The sequence below is a fragment of the Aquarana catesbeiana genome, linkage group LG05 (assembly GCF_042186555.1).
Source record: "Aquarana catesbeiana isolate 2022-GZ linkage group LG05, ASM4218655v1, whole genome shotgun sequence".
Taxonomy (NCBI): domain Eukaryota; kingdom Metazoa; phylum Chordata; class Amphibia; order Anura; family Ranidae; genus Aquarana; species Aquarana catesbeiana.
In genome coordinates, this window is record NC_133328.1 from 416,393,318 (window position 1) to 416,416,120 (window position 22,803).

Sequence of the window (22,803 nt, forward strand, 5' to 3'; positions counted from 1 at the left end):
GGGGTCATGTACCATCAAATCTCGGATGAGAATCTCCTACCCTCAGCCAGGGCATTGAAAATGGGTTGTGGATGGGTATTCCAGCACAACAATGGCCCAAAACACAAGGTAACAAAGGAATGGCTCAAGAAGCAGCACATTAAGGTCCTGGAATGTCCTAGCCAGTCTCCAGATCTTAGTCCCATAGAAAATATGTGGAGGGAGCTGAAGGTTTGAGTTACCAAACGTCAGCCTGGAAACCTTAATGACTTGGAGAGTATCTGCAAAGAGGAGTGGGACAATATCTCTCCTGGATATGTGTGCAAACCAGGTGGCCAACTACAAGAGACGTATTGACCTCTGTGATTGCCAACAAGGATTTGGCCACCAAGCACGAAGTCATGTTTTCCGAAGAGGTCAAATACTCTTTTCACTCATTAAAATGCAAATCAATTTATAAAAAATTTTTAAAATGCATTTTTCTGGATATTTTTGTTATTCTGTCTTTCACTGGTAAAATAAATCTACCAAAAAATATAAAAAATATAGACTGATCAATTCTTTGTCAGTGGGCAAACGTTCAAAATCAGCAGAGGTTCCCTCACTGTAGAACTACCTATGTAAAGTCATGTGTCGAAAACATTTTTTTTACGAAGATATTAGAGCGCATGCCAAACACTTAACAGGAGTTCATTTTTATGTCTATCAACATTCTAATTACATTCCTCTTGCAAAGCAGTTTACTTTGCTGAATTTAAACACTTCAGCCCCCCAGACGGTTTTACCTCTTCCCTGACCAGAGTACTTTTTACAATTTGGCACTGCGTCGCTTTAACTGGTAATTGCGCGGTCATGCAATGCTGTACCCAAATGAAATTTGCATCCTTTTTCCCCACAAATAGAGCTGTCTTTTGGTGCTATTTGATCACCTCTGCGGTTGTTATTTTTTGTGCTATACACAAAAAAAAAACGACAAAAACCGAGATAGGGGATACCGGCAGCTATGCGCTCCAACTGCGTTCCACCCACTCGTAAACACGGAAGTGACGTAGTGTGCGTGGCTCCGTCATACGCGTTTCGTCATTGACGTCCTCAGCGACGGTCGGAGCCATGCACACTACGTCACTTCCGTGTTTACGAGTGGGTGGAACGCAGTTGGAGCGCATAGCTGCCGGTATCCCCTATCTCGGTACACTTTTTTTTGCTTTTATTGATCTTTCTTCTGTTTTTATCTGTTGGGAACTGGTGTTATCCTTTCCCATGTGTATAACTGGCTTGGAACATACGGAATCTGGAAGTTTGTTCCCTGTATCTGTTTTTAATTAAATAAACGGACGTTTTTTGATCTTACTACACTATGGGAGCTTTTTTTTCATTTTTTTGGTGTATGAGGGCATAACAGCACCTACAACCGAGGACACATCCGGGATACCCACCGCAGACTCCAGGGAGCAGTGATCTCCATATAAAGTACTACACGCCTACTACCCCTGTAGGGGTGCCTGGTTCCGTTGAGTGGGAAATCTGAAGGTGGAGCACAGAAGTCACCTGGAAACATCTTTGAGCACTAAAGTCACCCTGATGTTGTTCTAGCTTGATGCAGCTAAATACCTATGGGACTATTACATATCAATTTGATCTGCACATCACAACACACTTTTGGCTCTAAGCCCCACTGTCTGATGTGTAGTGTGCCTGTTTGGCTGACTGCTCATGTTTGATTCATATATTTATTTAGACGTGACAGCATATATTGGTACATGTATGCTGAGGTTCTTTTGTCTACACATTGTACTGATACAGTCAACACATTTACCTACCAGTTTTTTTCCACCATATACCACTCTACACCCTAAACCTTGATCTAGGGGTGTTTACATGTATTCCATCTTAACCATTGGTAAATAATATCTCACATCTTTTAGATGAAATTGGGTACTGGTGTGTAACTTTCTATTGTACTAATTTTTTGGATGGTATGGGTACTGGTGTGTAACAGTCTATTGCATTAAAATAACCTCGTGGGGTTTTTTCCTATTATACAGCAGTATACAGGTTTTTTCAGGTAGCACCAACCACCCCATTTTTTGACTCTATACTAAAATGGGTTAAATGTGTGTTCCCTCAGTGTGCTCCAACTGTATGGGGATAGGACTGAGTAGGAGAGGAGACATTTCGCTATTCCTACTTACTAGGAACAAAGGACATGTGTCCTCTCTTCTGACAGCACAGGGATTTGTGTGCTTAAACAGATTGCGACCGCCGGCCACGCGCATCGGGTCAAGGTTCACACTGGTGCAATGCAGTATTTCACAGAGATTCCGGTTTGGGTTCCTACATCACATCTGAATTGCAGGCAGTTCACATAGCACTCTGTGAACTGCTGTGGGTGTCAATATAAAAAAGTTAATGACACCACCCAAATCAGTTCGCAGAACGCAGTGCGAGATGTGGAATCAGATCGCATGGGTCTGAACACCCATGCAAACCAATTCCAGCACGGACCGAAAAAGGGTCCTACACCATTTTTGGTGCAAATGCGATTTCAGCCATACAAACTGTATGGCTGAATTTGCAACGCACAGAAATGTGGTGCGATTCACATGCGATTTCTGCAATCGCATAAGTGTAAACCTGAAGCAGAATGTTTAGCATATCCAAGAGTTCTGATTATGAAACACAGATCATCTAAACAGGAACTTCAGCTGCATACTGACAGCCAGAGCCCGACACCAGCAAAAACGTACAATACTAATAGCAGTGATGTGTGGGCTTAACAGCCCCCTTTACCACTCTGGCATGTAGCTACTTGAGAATGCACAATACATTTACAGTGTAACATTAATAAAAGTACTGTATAAGAAAAGAGAAAGCATTTAATCAAACAAAAACACAGCTGACAAAAAAAAAAAAACATTTTTAAAGGTATGCAGCATGAGACCTTTAAAGTGGTTGTAAACCACCCAGTGAAGTGACTGGCCTCAAGCAATATACAGACTAAACAAATCCTCCTACATAAATTGCACCTGTTTATCTGTGGCCCTCTCTTCTACTGCCTTCAAAGTGCAGAATTTATACAGCTTGTCTGAGCTAGCAGGAAGCTGTGGGCAGGAAGCTGATATTACACTCTGCAGATCTCGGCGAAATAAGCTCCGAGAGCTGATTAGAGGGAAGGTACACAGTTGCACACCCCCTTTCACAAAGCAACAGAGCTGAGGCTGTCAAACACAGGCTGTGTGCTGAAGTCCTCTCGTCTGTCACCTTTTAACCTGTTAGCATCAGGAAAACTTGTTAGAAGTGACTCATGTAAATAGCAAAAGAATGAAATAGCAGATAGAAATGAGAATTCTCTGGATTGAGACAAGTACACACACTATAGAGGAGTATGCTTTGTTCATATGTCAGAGGTTTACAATCACTTTAAATGTAGACATTTACATTTGGCATTGCTACTGACCTGCAATAGTATGTGCATAAAGCCTGCTACCAAAGGTGAAAACATGCAACTCATACAGCTTAGCAATTTTCTCCAAAAACTCTTTACAATGAGGACGCAGGCGGGTGTGCAGCATTGGTTCTCCTCTCCCTAACTGGAAATGAAAAATGCCCTGTAAAATAACAAAAACCTTCATTAAAACAGGATATATTACACACAGTAAATTCCCTTCTTTGAGTTTAATTTATTTAGACTGGAACAGCAAGGCAACCAATCAGCAGCTTTCATTTTCAAAGCTTAAAGTGATACTAAACTCTGGTTAAAAAGTAAATATTCTAGTCAAGTACTTATCCTTCATTAAAAAAGGTAACTTGGCCTCCTCCAAATTCCTTATGGGGTTTGGAGTTTCGTGCAGCGGTGCCATTGTGCCGCAGTAAACCTACGTGAGCCGGTTAAACTAAACAGACTGAAGTTGGTCACAAGTCACAGCTGTTCCGGATACAGTCTGCTCCAGTTTAAGTTCCCCCCAAAGCCTTTAGCAACAGAGCCTCAGCAGTTATTAAAGCAGTATTAAACCCAGAAGCAAACATACTGCAGCTTACCCATTCTTAGGATGTGATTGCTTTATTAGGTTTCTTTTTCAGGATTGCTTTTTTAATTCTCATCTGGTGATCCGGCCAGTAAGTCTGTTTTTCAAAAGAACAAGCTCTCTTTCAGATGTATCAGTTAACAGGGATGCGATAAACCATTTAAACACTAGTGATGTGCTTAAAATGATCAGCCCTTATTTATTCATGTAAAACTTTTATCTCAATTGGAAGAAAAAAAAAAAAAAAAAAAAACTGTTGCTGTAACCAATGACCATATTGAAGCAAACTCTAGCTCACATTTTATAGTGTATCCAAGTCTGCTAATACATCTAACACTCTTCTACCCCCCCCCCCCCCCCCCCCACTGCCAATGCTGCTGTCTGCTGTGCCCCCCCTGTGCTCATTCATCCAGAGTGTATGCATGCTGATACAGAAGGTATGTTACTGGCCAGGTCCCCAGGCGAAAACAGGAGGGGAGGAAAGCCTAAAAAAAAATAAAAGCAACTGATGCAAGTACACTGAATGACTGGTAAGCTGCAATATATTAGAATTTCAGTTTTGGGTTTATTACCGCTTTACCTTAGTTGCAGACTGCCAGATTGTGGCAGCATTTCACACTACAGAGCAGAAGTCTCTCAGAATGGGTGTTTTAAGCTTCCATTTTGAGAATCTGTGGAGGCTCCTTAGTGGATAGTGTTTATAGGAGCTGTAACCAAACCCAGAATGATAGTGAAAGGCTCTTCCAGGTGGAAGCAGAGCTGCCAAGCAACCTTTTTTGCTTCCAAATTGGATGTGTCCCAAATTATTGGGTCATCTTGGCACCTGAAAAGTTTGCGGCCTGTTATTTCTTAACCCCTTTGCGCCGGCACTTCCAGGCATCTGAAACCTCTTAAAGGGCCAGGAGGTGGGGTGTATGATCATGTAACCACCGTGATTGGCTGTCATGGTGATCACATGATCAGAAAGCCAATAATCGCAAGAAGCAAACTGAAGTTTTCAATTAGCCGCTGGTAACTGCCAGGAGCGCGCTTCTTGGCACAGCTGTATCAGTTGATTGGTACTCAAAAATGTGGCCACCCGGCGCCAAGGCCCACCTGCTGAGAGGCTACATATTTGCTACTGTCGGTGCCTAGGGTTTAATGTCCAGCCAAATTTTTTTTGTTTTCAGTTTTGAATAAGAGTAGGAAAACCCCCTTGTTAGGTTTTTTACTGCTTACTCTTACTTCCTTATAATTGGTTTTACCGGTCAGGAATTGAGAGGAACTCTGCAACAGCAACACAGACAAATAAAAATGTTTTACTTTAATAGAGTAGGGGGAAGGCTAGACTCCATCAGATTAAGCTGTTAGTAGGACAGGAAGGGTAAAATTAATGAAGCTGCAGAGAGCAGTAAAAACTCAACAAAAGTTCTAATTCTTCCACATTCTATTCAAAACTAGATTAAAAACACGGTTTGCCTTGTAATACAGTTTAAAGGATGCATGACTTTAAATACGTATAATTTACATATTTATAAGTCCCCCGTTCCCCCACAATATTAAAATTCCTAGCACTCGCCTTTAATGATCCAGTAAGAGTTGGGAACAGAATGCAGACAAACTGGATATAATCTTCTGGCTATAGTCGATCTCACAGCTCCTTATTTTAAAATAAATCTGTAGAACGTTCAGAGTAAATTATACAAGAAGTTGGTTTATTAAAGCTGAACTCCAGGAATTATTTGTATTGCATACTTACATTGGTCCAGCTTGGCACAATATAAGTATGTGCATATCTCATACCCGATGAGCTGTTGAGAAAACATGAAATCCCTGAATTGTTGACACTACTAGAGCGACAGCCACAGTCTTCTGGGAGCTGCTCAAGTGCTGTGCGAGCGACTTCCCCTCTGCTCACTGACCACAGGGGGTTGTTTGGTCAGCCCCCCCGGCATTCATGGAATATCATACATTTTTTTCACTGTGTTCTTTGACTGGACGAATTGGAGAGGAGGGGTGGTATTGTGATGATTTCCACCTTGTGGGTCAATTTTATAGCAAAAAAAAAATGTCTTTAATAACTGTTGTGTGATAGATATAGATATATATCTATATAGATATATCTATATATCTATATATCTATATATCTATATATCTATCTATATATCTATATATATATCTATATATCTATATACACACACACACACATACATATATATATACATACATACACACACATATATACACACACATTATATACAGTTGTATGCAAAAGTTTAGGAACCCCTGACAATTTCCATGATTGTCATTTATAAATATTTGGGTGTTTGGATCAGCAATTTCATTTTGATCTATCAAATAACTGAAGGACACAGTAATATTTCAGTAGTGAAATGAGGTTTATTGGATTGACAGAAAATGCGCAATATGCATCAAAATGAAATTAGACAGGTGCATACATTTAGGCACCCTTGTTATTTTGTTGATTTGAATACCTGCAACTACTTAGCACTGATTAACTGGAACACACAGTTGGTTTGGGGAGCTCATTAAGCCTTGAACTTCATAGACAGGTGCATCCAATCATAAGAAAAAGTATTTAAGGTGGCCAATTGCAAGTTGTTGTTCTCTTCGACTCTCCTCTGAAGAGTGGCAACATGGGGACCTCAAAACAACTCTCAAATGACCTGAAAACAAAGATTGTTCTACATTATGGTTTAGGAGAAGGCTACAAAAAGTTATCGCAGAGATATAGGCTGTCAGTGTGCACTGTGAGGAAATGAAAGACCACAGGCACAGTTCTTGTTAAGGCCAGAAGTGGCAGGCCACATAAAATATTGGAGAGGCGAAGGATGGGGAGAACGGTCAAAAACAGCCCACGGACCACCAAAGACCTACAACATCAACTTGCTGCAGATGTTGTCACTGTGCATCCTTCCACAATTCAGCACACTTTGCACAGGGAGAAGCTGTATGGGAGAGTGATGCGAAAGAGGCCTTTTCTGCACACACGCCACAAATTGAGTCACTTGAGGTATGCAAAACGCACATTTCGACAAGCCATCTTCCATTTTGGAATAAGGTGCTGTGGACTGAGGAAACAAACATTGAGTTATTTGGTCATAGCAAGGGGCATTATGCATGGCGGCAAAAGAACACAGCATTCCAAGAAAAACACTTGCCACAGTAAAATTTGGTGGAGATTCCATCATGTTGTGGGGCTGTGTGGCCAGTGCCGGTACTGGGAATCTGGTTAAAGTTGAAGGTCGTATGGATTCCACTCAATATCAGCAGATTCTTGAGAATAATGTTGAGGAATTAGTCACAAACTTGAAGTTATGCCGGGGCTGCACATTTCAAAAAGACAAGACCCAAAACGTTGCTCAAAATCTACTCTGGCATTTATGCAGAGGAACAAGTAAAATGTTCTGGAATGGCCATCCCAGTCCCCAGACCTGAATATCATTGAACATCTGTGGGGTAATTTGAAGTGGGCTGTCCATGCTTGGCAACCATCAAACCTAACTGAACTGGAGATGTTTTGTAAGGAGGAATGGTCCAAAATACATTCATCCAGAATCCAGACACTCATTACAGGCTATAAGAAGCGTCTAGAGCTGTTACTTGCCACAATTCTGTCTCTGGGCTCTTCAGGCAGTTCCTTTGACCTCATGATGCTCATTTGCTCTGACATGCACTGTGAGCTGTAAGGTCTTATTTAGACAGGTGTGTGGCTTTCCTAATCAAGTCCAATCAGTATAATGAAACACAACTAGACTCAAATTAAGGTGTAGAACCATCTCAAGGATGATCAGAAGAAATGGACAGCACCTGAGTTTAATATACGAGTGTCACAGCAAAGGGTCTGAATACTTAGGACCATGTGATATTTCAGTTTTTCTTTTTTAATAAATCTGCAAAAATGTCAACAATTCTGTGTTTTTCTGTCAATATGGGGTGCTGTGTGTACATTAATGAGGAAAAAATGAACATAAATGATTTAAGAAAATGGCTGCAATATAACAAAGAGTGAAATATTTAAGGGGGTCTGAATACTTTCCATCCCCACTGTGTGTGTGTGTGTATATATATATATATATATATATATATATATATATATATATATATATATATATATATATATATATATATATATATATATATATATATATATTTTTTTTTTTAATGTGTGTGCGTGTGTGTGTATACACACACATACATACAGTAGCCTGTCAGCAAGGGTTTCATCACAAGAACAAAACTGCGGCTATGATCTTTTTTTTCTTTTTTGTAAACACAGCCAGCAATCAGCTGTCTTGTATAAGCGATAACTTACAGTGCCAAAAAAAGCACAATTTGTGCTTGATCAGCTGCCCTGGAAGGCAGGGGAGACATTGAGGGTCTAAAAGACCCCTGATGTCGCCATAAAGAGCACACCTGTCACTACCCAAAGCCATCATGCAAATACAAACTGCACCACACACATCACAGTTAGAGCAGTAATTCTAGAGCAGGGGTAGGGAACCTGGGGGCCCTCCAGCTGTTGCAGAACTACAAGTCCCATCATGACTTGGAGTAATTGTAACTGCCAGCCTTGCAATGCCTCATAGGAAATCTAGTTACACAACAGCTGGAGGGCCCCAGGTTGCCTACCCCTGTTCTAGAGCCATCATTCACGATCAACTCTACACTAGTAACCTGCGAAGGCTTTTTAAGTATTGCCTACAAAAAAGTTTGGGTACTAAAGTTTGTCGCTTTTTCTCAGATGCACTTAACTTTGAACATTGGCACGTCTAGTATCTATTTATATTATATTGTTTGTGTGCACTAAAATGAATTTTAGTGAAGTTTTTCCTGAAAAATATGCAATTGTAAAATGGCTGAGATTGCGTGAAATAAAACGATTGAAGGAGCCACCATTTTAATTTTCCAAGACCTCTGCATTCAAAAAAATAAATATGCTTGTGCGTTCTAAATTTCTAGAAAAAAATGCTGATTTTACTGTGTGCAAATTAACCACTTCAGCCCCGGAAGATTTTACCCCCTTCCTGACCAGAGCACTTTTTGCGATACGGCACTGCGTCGCTTTAACCACTTGCTGACCGCCTCACGCCGATGTACGTCGGCAGAATGGCACGGGCAGGCAGAATCACGTACCTGTACATGATCTGCCTCCCGCGGGCGGGGGGTCCGATCGGACCCCCCCCCCGGTGCCCGAGGCGGTCGGCTTGTATCTGGGAGCCATGAGAGGCGAGGGGGAGACCATCCATTCGTGGCCCCCCCCTCGCGATCGCTCCCAGCCAATGAGAATCATTCCGCTGCTGTATGGTAAACAGCAGCAAAGGAAATGATGTCATCTCTCCTCGGCTCGGTATTTTCCGTTCCGGCGCCGAGGAGAGAAGACTGCAATGTGAGTGCACAACACTACACATCACAGTAGAACATGCCAGGCACACTTTACACCCCCCGATCCCCCGCCCCCCCCCCCCCCCCCCCCGTCACACTGACACCAAGCAGTTTTTTTTTTTTTCTGATTACTGCATGGTGTCAGTTTGTGATAGTTAGTGTGGTAGGGCAGTTAGTGTTAGCCCCCTTTAAGTCTACGGTACACCCCAACCCCCCCTAATAAAGTTTTAACCCCTTGATCACCCCCTGTCACCAGTGTCACTAAACGATCATTTTTCTGATTGCTGTATTAGTGTCACTGGTGGCGCTAGTTAGGGAGGTAAATATTTAGGTTCGCCGTCAATATCTGATCCGATCAGATCTATACTAGTGCCCCCAGCAGTTTAGGGTTCCTGAAAACGCAGTGTTAGCGGAATAAGCCCAGATACCTGCTAGCACCTGCGTTTTGCCCCTCCGCCCGGCCCAGCCCTGCCCACCCAAGTGCAGTATCGATCGATCACTGTCACTTACAAAACACTAAACGCATAACTGCAGCGTTCACAGAGTCAGGCCTGATCCCTGCGATCGCTGTTTTTTTTGGTAGCATTTTGGTGAACTGGCAAGCACCAGCCCCAGGCAGCGTCAGGTTAACGCCAGTAGCGCTAACACCCACGCACGCACCTTACACCTCCCTTAGTGGTATAGTATCTGTTCGGATCAATATCTGATCAGATCTATACTAGCGTCCCCAGCAGTTTAGGGTTCCAAAAAGCAGTGTTAGCGGGATCAGCCCAGATACCTGCTAGCACCTGCGTTTTGCCCCTCTGCCCGGCCCAGCCCACCCAAGTGCAGTATCGATCGATCACTGTCACTTACAAAACACTAAACGCATAACTGCAGCGTTCGCAGAGTCAGGCCTGATCCCTGCGATCGCTAACAGTTTTTTTGGTAGCGTTTTGGTGAACTGCCAAGCCCCAGCGGCCTAGTACACCCCGGTCGTAGTCAAACCAGCACTGCAGTAACACGTGGTGACGTGGCGTGTCCCATAAGTGCAGTTCAAGCTGGTGAGGTGGCAAGCACAAGTGTCCCGCTGCCACCAAGAAGAAGACAAACACAGGCCCGTCGTGCCCATAACGCCCTTCCTGCTGCATTCGCCAATCCTAATTGGGAACCCATCACTTCTGCAGCGCCCGTACTTCCCCCATTCACATCCCCAACCAAATGCAGTCGGCTGCATGAGAGGCATTTTTATGTCCTCCCGAGTGCCCCTACCCAACGAACCCCCCCAAAAAAAGATGTCGTGTCTGCAGCAAGCGCGGATATAGGCGTGACACCCGCTATTATTGTCCCTCCTGTCCTGACAATCCTGGTCTTTGCATTGGTGAATGTTTTGAACGCTACCATGCACTAGTTGCGTATTAGCGTAGGGTACAGCATTGCACAAACTAGGTACACTAACACAGGGTCTCCCAAGATGCCATCGCATTTTGAGAGACCCGAACCTGGAACCGGTTACAGTTATAAAAGTTACAGTTACAAAAAAAGTGTAAAAAAAAAAAAAAAATAAAATAAAAAAAAATAGCTGTCGTTTCATTGTTCTCTCTCTATTGTTCTGCTCTTTTTTACTGTATTCTATTCTGCAATGTTTTATTGTTATTATGTTTTATCATGTTTGCTTTTCAGGTATGCAATTTTTTTATACTTTACCGTTTACTGTGTTTTATTGTTAACCGTTTTTTTGTCTTCAGGTACGCAATTCACGACTTTGAGTGGTTATACCAGAATGATGCCTGCAGGTTTAGGTATCATCTTGGTATCATTCTTTTCAGCCAGCGGTCGGCTTTCATGTAAAAGCAATCCTAGGGGCTAATTAGCCTCTAGACTGCTTTTACAAGCAGTGGGAGGGAATGCCCCCCCCCCCCCCACCGTCTTCCGTGTTTTTCTCTGGCTCTCCTGTCTCAACAGGGAACTTGAGAATGCAGCCGGTGATTCAGCCAGCTGACCATAGAGGTGATCAGAGACCAGAGTGGCTCCAAACATCTCTATGGCCTAAGAAAACGGAAGCTAACGAGCATTTCATGACTTAGATTTTGCCGATCTTGGTGTGGTCAGATGCTTTGAGGGCAGAGGAGAGATCTAGGTTCTAATAGACCCCAATTTTTTCAAAAAAAGAGTACCTGTCACTACCTATTGCTATCATAGGGGATATTTACATTCCCTTGAATAACAATAAAAATGATTAAAAAAAAAAAAAAAAAATGAAAGGAACAGTTTAACAATAAGATAAAGCAAAAAAAAAAAAAAAAAGCACCCCGTCCCCCCCGCGCTCGCGCTAAGGCGAAGAACGCAAGCGTCGGTCTGGCGTCAAATGTAAACAGCAATTGCACCATGCATGTGAGGTATCACCGCGAGGGTCAGATCGAGGGTAGTAGTTTTAGCAGTAGACCTCCTCTGTAAATCTAAAGTGGTAACCTGTAAAGGCTTTTAAAAATGTATTTAATTTTGTTGCCACTGCACGTTTGTGCACAATTTTAAAGCATGTCATGTTTGGTATCCATGTACTCAGCCTAAGATCATCTTTTTTACTTCATCAAACATTTGGGCAATATAGTGTGTTTTAGTGCATTAAAATATAAAAAAAGTGTGTTTTTTCCCCAAAAATCGCTGCGCAAATACTGTGTGGAAAAAAAAAATGAAACACCCACCATTTTAATCTGTAGGGCATTTGCTTTAAAAAATATATAATGTTTGGGGGCTCAAAGTAATTTTCTTGCAAAAAAAAAAAAAATTTTTCATGTAAACAAAAAGTGTCAGAAAGGGCTTTGTCTTCAAGTGGTTAGAAGAGTGGGTGATGTGTGACATAAGCTTCTAAATGTTGTGCATAAAATGCCAGGACAGTTCAAACCCCCCCCAAATGACCCCATTTTGGAAAGTAGACACCCCAAGCTATTTGCTGAGAGGCATGTCGAGTCCATGGAATATTTTATAGTGTGACACAAGTTGCGGGAAAAAGACAATTTTTTTTTTTTTTATGCACAAAGTTGATATATTGCTCAAACAAGCCATGGGAATATGTGAAATTACATCCCAAAATACATTCTGTTGCTTCTCCTGAGTACGGGGATACCACATGTGTGAGACTTTTTGGGAGCCTACCTGCGCACGGGACCCCGAAAAACAAGCACCGCCTTCAGGCTTTCTAAGGGCGTAAATTTTTGATTTCACTCTTCACTGCCTATCACAGTTTCGGAGGCCATGGAATGCCCAGATGGCACAAACCCCCCCCCAAATGACCCTATTTTGGAAAGTAGACACCCCAAGCTATTTGCTGAGAGGTATAGTGAGTATTTTGCAGACCTCACTTTTTGTCACAAAGTTTTGAAAATTGAAAAAAGAAAAAAAAAAAAAAACATTTTTCTTCTGGTCTTTCTTCATTTTCAAAAACAAATGAGAGCTGCAAAATACTCACCATGCCTCTCTGCAAATAGCTTGGGGTGCCTACTTTCCAAAATGGGGTCATTTGGGGGGGTTTTGTGCCACCTGGGCATTCCATGGCCTCCAAAACTGTGATAGGCAGTGAAGAGTGAAATCAAAAATTTACACCCTTAGAAATCCTGAAGGCGGTGATTGGTTTTCGGGGCCCCGTACGCGGTTAGGCTCCCAAAAAGTCCCACACATGTGGTATCCCCATACTCAGGAGAAGCAGCTAAATGTATTTTGGGGTGCAATTCCACATATGCCCATGGCCTGTGTGAGCAATATATTATTTAGTGACAACTTTTTGTAATTTTTTTTTTTTGTCATTATTCAAATCACTTGGGACAAAAAAAAAAATAATATTCAATGGGCTCAACATGCCTCTCAGCAATTTCCTTGGGGGCTGAAGTGGTTAACTGACAATTGCGCGGTCGCGCGACGTTGCACCCAAACAAAATTGACATTTTTTTTCCCCACAAATAGAGCTTTCTTTTGGTGGTATTTGATCGCCTCTGCGGTTTTTATTTTTTGCGCTATAAACAAAAAAAAGCGACAATTTTGAAAAAAAAAAAAAAAACTATATTTTTTGCTATAATAAATATCCCCAAAAAATACATAAGAAAAAAAATATTTTTTTCCTCAGTTTAGACTGATAGGTATCCTACATATGTTTGGGAAAAAAAAAAAAAAATCGCAATAAGCGTATATTGATTAATTTGCGCAAAAATTATAGCGTCGACAAAATAGGGGATAGTTTTATGGCATTTTTATTAATTTTTTCCTTTACTAGTAGTGGCGGCGATCTGTGATTTTTATCGGGACTGTGACATTATGGTGGACATGGACAATTTTGACACATTTTTGGGACCATTGGCATTTTTACAGCGATCAGTGCTATGAAAATGCATGGATTACTGTAAAAATGTCACTGGCAGTGAAGGGGTTAACAATAGGGGGCGGTGAAGGGGTTAACACTAGGGGCGGTGAAGGAGTTAATGTGTTGCCTAGTGTGTGTTTAACTGAAGGGGGGGGGGGTGGACTGTACAGGGGAGATGACAGATCGCTGTTCATACTCTCTATGAATAGACGGTCTGTCTGTTCTCCCCTCATAGAACCGGAAACTGTGTTTACACAGTTCGATCCCGGAAGCCCGGCGGTGATTGCGACCGCCGGGCACTCACATTGGCTCCGTGGGCGCACGCACCCCCTAGTGGTCGTCTATGTTACCGACGCAACATGACGGTGATTCGTGCAGCCGAGCCATGTTGCCACAGTACAACTGCGGCGGCTTGGTCAGCAAGCGGTTAAAAGAAATTGTCCTAGACAGCAAGTGGCTAATCACCTCAATACCATCATGTTACACCTCTCCCTTTCTAGGCCACATTCAATTTTCAGTGCTGTGATATTTTGACTGACAATTACTCGGTCATGCAACATTGTGCCCAAATTTTATACAGATATACCCTGGAATTTATAAAGACTGGTGGGTGCAGACAGATATTCCAAAAGTGTCTCTCATACATTCTAAAACGTGGTGAAGAATGCTCCAAATTTATATACCTGTCTGCAACTTGTACTTGAATTTGGCTCATGCTGCGCCACTTTTAGAATGCATTCGAGACACTTTTGTACAGTTTTTCTCTCTGTACGCAAAAAGAGAGTTGGTCTTAATTGTCTGCAGTTTTATATTTGGTGCATTCAAAATGACCCAATGTGAAGTGGCACATTTTAGAATTTGGAGCAGAAGTCGCTGTCAGAACCAAGTGTGTTGCAAATGCCTCAGGAATTTGGCACAATACATTTGGGATTAAAGGCAGAAAAGTAACACAGCAGCTTTACTGAATTCCCCCATAGTGTTTTTTGGTGGTATTTAGTAACAACTGTTTGTTTTTGTTTTTTCTATTATTGTATAAAGAAACCTTTAAACCAAAAAAGGAACTTTAGGCTGGATTCACACCTATGCATTTTTAGTGCTTTTTGCAGATTTGCACTACAGAATGTGTTCCATAGGAAACCATGTTAAATGGACTGCAGTGCAAATCTGCAAAATGCAAAAAGCACTAAAAATGCATAGGTGTGAATCAAGCCTTAGACCAAAAAGTATTCTATAGGAGAGAAGGGTGGGGGGGTAATTATATATTTATTTTCATTCTAGGATTGACCCATTTTTATTGTTTTTGAATGATTTTTGTGATATATACAATATATTTTTTTTAAATGTTTGTAAAATTAATAAAAAAAATATAAATTACCTACAAAGGCTTTTATTGACAATTACATTTATGCAAAGAGTCAATATTTGCAGTATTGACCCTTCTTTTTCAAGACCTCTGCAATGCGCCCCCCTGGCATGCGGTCAATCAACTTATGGGCCAAATCCTGACTGATGGCAGTCCATTCTTGCATAATCAATGCTTGAAGTTTGTCAATTGGGGGGAACGGGTTTGTTCACCCGTCTCTTGAGGATTGACCACAAGTTCTTAAGTTCTCAATAGGATTATGGTGTGGGGAGTTTCCTGGCCATGGATCCAAAAGTTTGATGTTTTGTGCCCAAAGCCACTTAGTTATCGCTTTTGGCAAGGAGCTCAATCATGCTGGAAAAGGCATTGCTCATCACCAAACCGTTCTTGGATGGTTGGGAGAATTTGCTACCATTTTTTATTCAGGGTTGGGTCCTTAGGCAAAATTGTGAGTGAGCCCCCTCCCTTGGCTAAGAAGCAAACCCCACACATGAATGGTCTCAGGATGCTTTACTGTTGACATGACAGAACTGATGGTAGCGCTCCCCTTTTTTTTTTTTTTTCGCCGGATAAGGGTTCCCCAAACAATCGGAAAGGGGATTCATCAGAGAAAATGACTTTACCCCAGTGCTCAGCAGTCCAATCCCTGTACGTTTTGTAGAATATCAGTCTGTCCCTGATGTTTTTCCTGGACAGAAATGGCTTCTGCGCTTCCCTTCGACAACAGGCCATCCTCCAAGTCTTCTCCTCACTGTGCGTGCAGATGTACTCACGCCTGCCTGCTGCCATTCCTGAGCAAGCTCTGCACTGGTTGTGCCCCGATCCCGCATTGGAATCAAATGTATGAGATGGCCCTGGTGCTTGCTGGACTTTCTTGGGCACCCTGAAGCCTTTTTCACAACAGTTGAACCTCTCTCCTTGAAGTTCGTGACGATCCGATAAATGGTTGATTTAGGTGCAATATTAGTAGCAGCAATATCCTTGTCTGTGAATACCTTTTTGTGCAAAGCAATGATGACTGCATGTGTTTCCTTGCAGGTAACCATGGTTAACGAAGGGAAAAAAACAAACAAACAATGATTTCAAGCACCACCCTCCTTTTAAAGCTTCCAGTCTGTTATTCTAACTCAATCAGCATTACAGAGTGATTTACAGCCCTGTCCTCGTTAACACTGACACCTCTGTAAACAAGAGAATCACTGACATGTCAGCTAATCCTTTTGTGGCAGGGCTGAGATGCAGTGGAAATATTTTTTTTCTGCGATTAAGTTCACTGTCATGGCAAACAGGGACTTTGCAATTAACTTTTCATAACATTCTGGAGTATATGCAAATTGCCATCATGAAAACTGAGGTCAGCAGACTTTGTGAAACTAATATTTGTGTTATTCTCAAAACTTTTGACCAGGGCTGTACAGACAGGATGGGGGTTTCATCTTACTGTATAAAGAATATCTAAACAGCCAGTCTTCACAAATCTTACTAAAACAATTACCACACATCTGTGGTGGCCTTTTTTATTTTTTTGCAACTCCCATAAATGTTATGATGCTTTTGTAATAAAAGAGTTGTACCCTTTTCTATGTGCAAAAGGCAGCAATCCCTAGAAATATTCCAGCTTTCTTTTTTTGGGAGACTTATGTTGCATCAATGTCCCGATTACATTGTTTCTGTAAGACTACTGAAGCTCATAATGGTCATAACTGAATGAATAGTAAAGCAGTCAACAGTCACTGTGACAGGAAGGGGAGGCAGGCTGCCTGGCTTTCTCTTGAAACAAAGTTGACAAGCCATGTGGACAGGTATCAACACATAAGACCCACATGTTCATAACCCTTTGCTTGGGATACTAGCCTAGCCAGGGTCTCCTAAAAGTAGGGAAAAAAAAAGACCTGGTGAGCAGAATAGTTAAAAATGTGCAGTTTGTATTTAAAACCACTGGATCACACATTTCTGTTGCTCACTACCTGGTTGAAGTGCTTGTGTGTGGGCTCTCCTGCAAACTTTATCTAAAAGCTACCAATAACATTTCAAATGCATGTTTATCTTGCAAGTTTAACCATCTAACATCCAACAGACTAAGTGCCAATGATAAATAAAAAAATGTTTACCTTTCTAGACATATGTTGGAAGTGCTGTTCTGTAGTATGGATTAATGTCTGGTCTAAATCAACCATGAGAACAAGTTTCCTATTTCGATGTAATCTCTGCTGGTCTTCACGACCCAGCTGTTCTGCTTGCTAAAAAAAAAAAAAAAAGAAAGAAACAAGAATATACTGAACTTTAAAGTGTTAAGCAGCCAAATTATGACCATTACCAAATGCTGACTAAAAGTGAAACTATAAAGGGCCCTTTCACATTGGCCAACCAATTGGGTCCGCCTGTCAGTTTTTCAGGCAGACCCCACCAGACCCTCCTGTCTGCTTTATGGAGCGGCAGGTGTCAATGGACATGTGTCCGCTAAAATCCGATCATATCCACAAAAACAGGTAGATGGGGATCCGTTCTCCAGCAGTCTAGTGGATTAGATCAGATGGCAGTCTAGTGTAAAACGGACAGGCTGTCCGTTTACATCCGACTACCCATAGAAGGGAGCGGGCTGTGTCTGTGTCTGTTCTGCATAAGTGGAGTGGACATGGACCAGCTATCCACCTGCTCAGCGGGGATCAGAGGATATATTCCCGGCTTCAACTGTGGCCACCCAGTGTGTAAGGGGCCTAATGGTTTTTGGTCAATTTAATATTCTGAATTAGTAAGTTTATAAATCATATTTATGCGCTGACTCTTTCCTGAGCCTGACATGGCTCTGCCCCTTCAGCTGATAGCAGATAATTGTCCACTATCAGCTGACTGAGTTACAAAAGAACAAAAGTAAATGTACTCCTCTGACCCACAAAAGAAGTACAGCCAGGAAAAAAAAAAAAAATTGTCCATATTTATCTTCTAACAAAAATACAACGGACCCAAAAGATAGCTCCCTCTTTACTGCTTTGAAGATCCCTATATTATGAACATTAGTGCAGCTTACCTCTGAGCTGACCATGAGTTCTGGGACACTGTGAACCATGGAAACTGTAGCTGTTGACAACGGCACCTGCTGCTTGCCATTCTTGTTTTGTAACCTAAATAAATGAGAGACTAAGTAGGAGACCTACAATTCCAAATAAAGTGCATTCAAAAAGAAAACACACCAGCTCTATAGTGTCAATATAGGGCACACTGCAACAAACAGGGCCTTATTTTTTCCAGTACATTTTATTTAAAATAAGCTATAAAACATTTCTAACACCCAGCAATGTTGCAGAAAGCAATGGGCTTACTACAAAAACAGTTGCCAAAGTGATATGCAGAAACCCGTCAGGTTATGTGCCTTTGCTTAGCTTATCAATAGAAGTGCTTGTGTGTTTTTCAAAAACTCAGAACTCTATGTACTGTGAACAGTAATCTGGCAGTTTCTTCTGCCTGAAAAGCAAGGAGAAAAAACAGCCAGATAGTAAAAGAAGCACACATTACACATGGTTAGGCACAGTTAACCCATTGATTGCCCCTAGATGTTGAAGTGATATTAAAGGCTTGCGTTTAATAAAAAAAAAAAAAAAATCATGTTATATTTACCTGTTGTGCAATGGTTTCGCACAAAGCAGCCCCAAATCCTCCTCTTCTCAGGCCCACCACCGGTGTTCCTGGCCCCTCCCCCCTTGCCAAGTGCCCCCACAGCAAGATGCTTGCTATTGGGCGCTCAGCCAATCCAATGAGGATTGAGAGACCCGGGAGTGCCTCGGCTCCCGTGCACATTGCAGAATCGAGATAGGGGCTCAGGGAAGTATTGGGGGGGGGGGGGGGGGGTTGCAGGGTGATGCTGCAGGCAGAAGGCCTTTTACCTTTGTGCATAAAAGTGAAAAAACCTTCAGCCTTTACAACCACTTTAACCTCTTCCCAGCCAGTGTCAGTATTATCACTGTATAAGTGACATCAGTGTTAGTTTGTAATGCTCCGAGATAGTGTCTGTTAACACCAGATTGCCCGCCACACTATCACAGTCCCACTATAAATTGAGCACTGGCATCATCAGAGCCTCATAGCTGCGTAAATTCCGGCATATATACACACACACCATAGTTTGTAGACACTAACTTTCACACAAACAAATTCATATACACTTATTGGGATTTATTTATTTTTTTAACCAAAGAAATGTAGCAGAAAACATTTTGGTCTACATTTATGAAGAAATTCTATTTTTTTGATTGGATATGTACTAACACAATGTAGAAAATCTCTTTTTTTTAGGACACTGGCTGGGAAGGGGTTAAACATCTAGGACGATCAAAGGGTTAAATGTGTGCCTAACCAGCTTTTACTAAGGGATGTGCTGAATTTTATTCCCTGGTTTGCAAGGAAACAATCCAGCTAATACCCACTGACAGGACAGAGCATTACCTCCTCGCCAATCAGCGGGTGCCGGTGGTCATCCATTGTCCAGCACCCACTGATCGGCTTCTGCTGCGATTAATCACAGCAGAAGCGGTACACCCCCTACCCGGAAGCGCAGAATTGCTATATATATATATATATATATATATATATATATATATATATATATATATATATATATATATATATATATACATATATACACACACACATACACACACATACACACACACACACGTGATTCTCTACAGAGTGGCCACCCTGTAGCAGCAAATCTGCTATAGGGCGGTCTGCAACTGGGTCATACTAACTGCGGTTTCTGAAGGTGGTTGGATTTAGCTAGTAGATGGTGCTGGCCCTTAAGGCTGTGTTTTGTTTTGTATTTTTGTCTTTTTAACCACTTGACCTCTGGGAGTTTTTACCTCCATGACCATGGCATTTTTTGATATTCGGAACTGTGCCAATTTAACTGGCAATTTTGCTGTCATTCAACACTGTAGAAAAATTAAATTTATATACATTTTTTTTTACACAAATAGAGCTTTCATTTTGTGGTATTTGATCACCTCTGGGTTTTATTTTTAAAAGCTTACAAGCTTTAAGCATCACAGTGATAAAAAACCAAGTTAATATTTCTTAGTACCTTAGCTCCAACAGCTATCCTGTTAAAACCAGCAAAATATAAAATGAGGTGCATTATAAGCCATTGCAGTAGAAAGTCTGGACACAGCAGACTTTAAGGAGCAAGTTGTTAAGGTATCCCACTATTGAGGTGCCCAAAGGCACAGAAATGCCAAATGTGTTGTATATATTATTTTACAGGTACCAACATCATAGGAAGTTATTACTGAAAAACATCATCCAGGATTGGAACTTTAATGGCACCAGGGCCACTGGACACTTCTAAATACTGAGAAAAATAGTACAATATAATTGAAAGATGCACCTCTCTCCGATAAGATTCAAGAATCTCAAACTACAATTCTTTTATTAGGCAGATCTTTACCCCTACACCCATTGGAATATATAGAGAGCATTGCCCATGACAATTTTCAGCTTTCAGCACTGTCGCACTTTGAATGACTATTGCGAGGTCATGCAACACTGTACCCAAACTAAATTTGAATCATTTTGTTCACACAACTAGAGCTTTTTTTTTTTTTTTTTTTTTTTTTTTTTTTTTGGTAGTATTTAAATCACCACTGGGTTTACTTTTTGCTAACAAAACAAAAAAAGACTAAAAATGTTTAAAAAAAAAAAAAAAAAAAAAAGGATTTTTTTTGGCATTTTTGCCCATTCCTCCTCGTAAAACTACTCCAGCTCCTTCAAGTTGGATGGTTTGCACTTGTGAACAGCAATCTAACCACAGATTTTCTATTGGATTGAGGTCTGGGCTTTGACTAGGCCATTCCAACACATTTACATGTTTCCCCTTAAACTACTCAAGTTTTGCTTTAGCAGTGTGTTTGGGATCATTGTCCTGCTGGAAGGTGAACCTCTGTCCTAGCCTCAAATCACACACAGAGTGGCACAGGTTTTGCTCAAGAATATCCCTGTATTTAGCACCATCCATCTTTCCCGCAACTTGTTCTTTGGGTGATGTGATGTGCTGGGTTTGCGCCAGACATATTGTTTTCTTTGATGGGCAAAAGGTAAAATTTTAGTCTCAACAGACCAGAGCACCTTCTCTATACATTTTGGGAGTCTCCCACCTTTTCGCAAACTCAAAATGTGCCATTTTGTTTTTTGCTGAAAGTAATGGCTTTCTTCTAGCCACTCTGCCATAAAGCCCAACTCTATGGAGCGTCTGGCTTATTGTCGTCCTATGTACAGATACTCCAGTCTCTGCTGTGGATCTCTGCAGCTCCTCCAATGTTACCTTAGGTCTCTGTGCTGCCTCTCTGATAAATGCCTCCCTTGCCCGGTCTGTGAGTTTTGGTGTGCGGCCATCTCTTGGCAGGTTTGATGTGGTGCCATGTTCTTTCCATTTGGTTATGATAGATTTGATGGTGCCCCCTTTTTTTATTTTTTTTTTATTTTATAACCTAACCCTGACTTGTACTTAACAACGTTGTCCCTTACTTGTTTGGAGAGTTCCTTGGTCTTCATGGCAGTGTTTGGTTAGTGGTGCCTCTTGCTTAGGTGTTGCAGCCTCTGGGGCCTTTCGAAAAGGTGAGTATATGTAATGACAGATCATGTGACACTTATATTGCACACAAGTGGACATCATTTTACTAATTGTGTGACCTCTGAAGGTAATTGGCTGCACCAGAGCTTTTTATGGGTGTCATAACAAAAAGTGGTGAATACATATGCACATGCCAATTATTTTTTTATTTCTGAAAAATAGTTTTATCTATATATTTTTCCAATTTTACTTCACCAACTTAGACTATTGTGTTCTGATCCATCACATATAATTCAGATTAAAAAAAAAACATTGAACTAAATGCTGTATTGTAACAAAATAGGTAAAAAGCCTATCATTTCTTGAGGCCCTAAAATGCCAGGACAGTACAAATATCCCCCAAATTACCCCTTTTTGAAAAGTAGACAGTCCCAGGTATTTAGTAAGAGGCATGTTTTTTTTTTTTTTGAAGTTGTAATTTTTTGGAAAATGTCACTTTTTTTTTTACATACTGTCAGTGCAGTACAGCATCATATAACTGGTGTGTTTTTTTGTGTTAAACACACTGACCAGAGCAATACAATGTTAAAATAGTAACATTGTACTACTCTTACATTTATTTATTTTTATTTTTTTACACAGCGTTTGCTTATAGCATAGAATGACATTGCTATAAGCAAGCATTTTACTGAATTAAATAGATTCAGGTTTTTTGTTGTGATTGGTCAATGCTAATCACATGGTACAGATGGGCTGTGATCAGCCCTGTCTGTTCCATGTGATCAAATTGACCAGTTAGCAACACAATTGTCCACAATAGATGGCATGAAAGGAAGCCATCCGCCATGTACAACCGTCATGTGACCTGCCGTGAGTGGTCACATGGTACCAGCAGTGAGCCAGTACACTGATCAGTCATTGGCTGTGTCCCGTGGACAGATAGCTGCGCGACCCCACGAGCTGCACTTTGACAGGATGTCATACGACATCCAGTCAGGATGGGAAAGCCACTGCTCGGCTGTCATTCTGCTATAGGCCAGGCAGGAAGGTGTTAAGCTAAAGGAGAGCAATATTTAGTGGTTGTTTTGGTACTCCAGTGTAAGATTAGGTGGCTCATACATTTTGAGCATGTACTTTTAAGTTATATTTGATATAT

General features: G+C 41.3%; 1 protein-coding gene across 1 annotated transcript in view; it reads right to left on the bottom strand.

Annotated features, from left to right (window-relative positions):
* CTDP1 (CTD phosphatase subunit 1) overlaps nt 1–22,803 on the bottom strand; it is a 202,139-nt gene that overhangs the window by 118,845 nt on the left and 60,491 nt on the right. The window contains exons 3-5 of the mRNA XM_073632797.1: nt 18,114–18,207; nt 17,197–17,325; nt 3,437–3,587 (exon numbers count right to left, since the gene is read on the bottom strand). Of these exons, the coding sequence (XP_073488898.1) occupies nt 3,437–3,587; nt 17,197–17,325; nt 18,114–18,207 (374 nt within the window). The remainder of the gene's footprint in view (nt 1–3,436; nt 3,588–17,196; nt 17,326–18,113; nt 18,208–22,803) is intronic.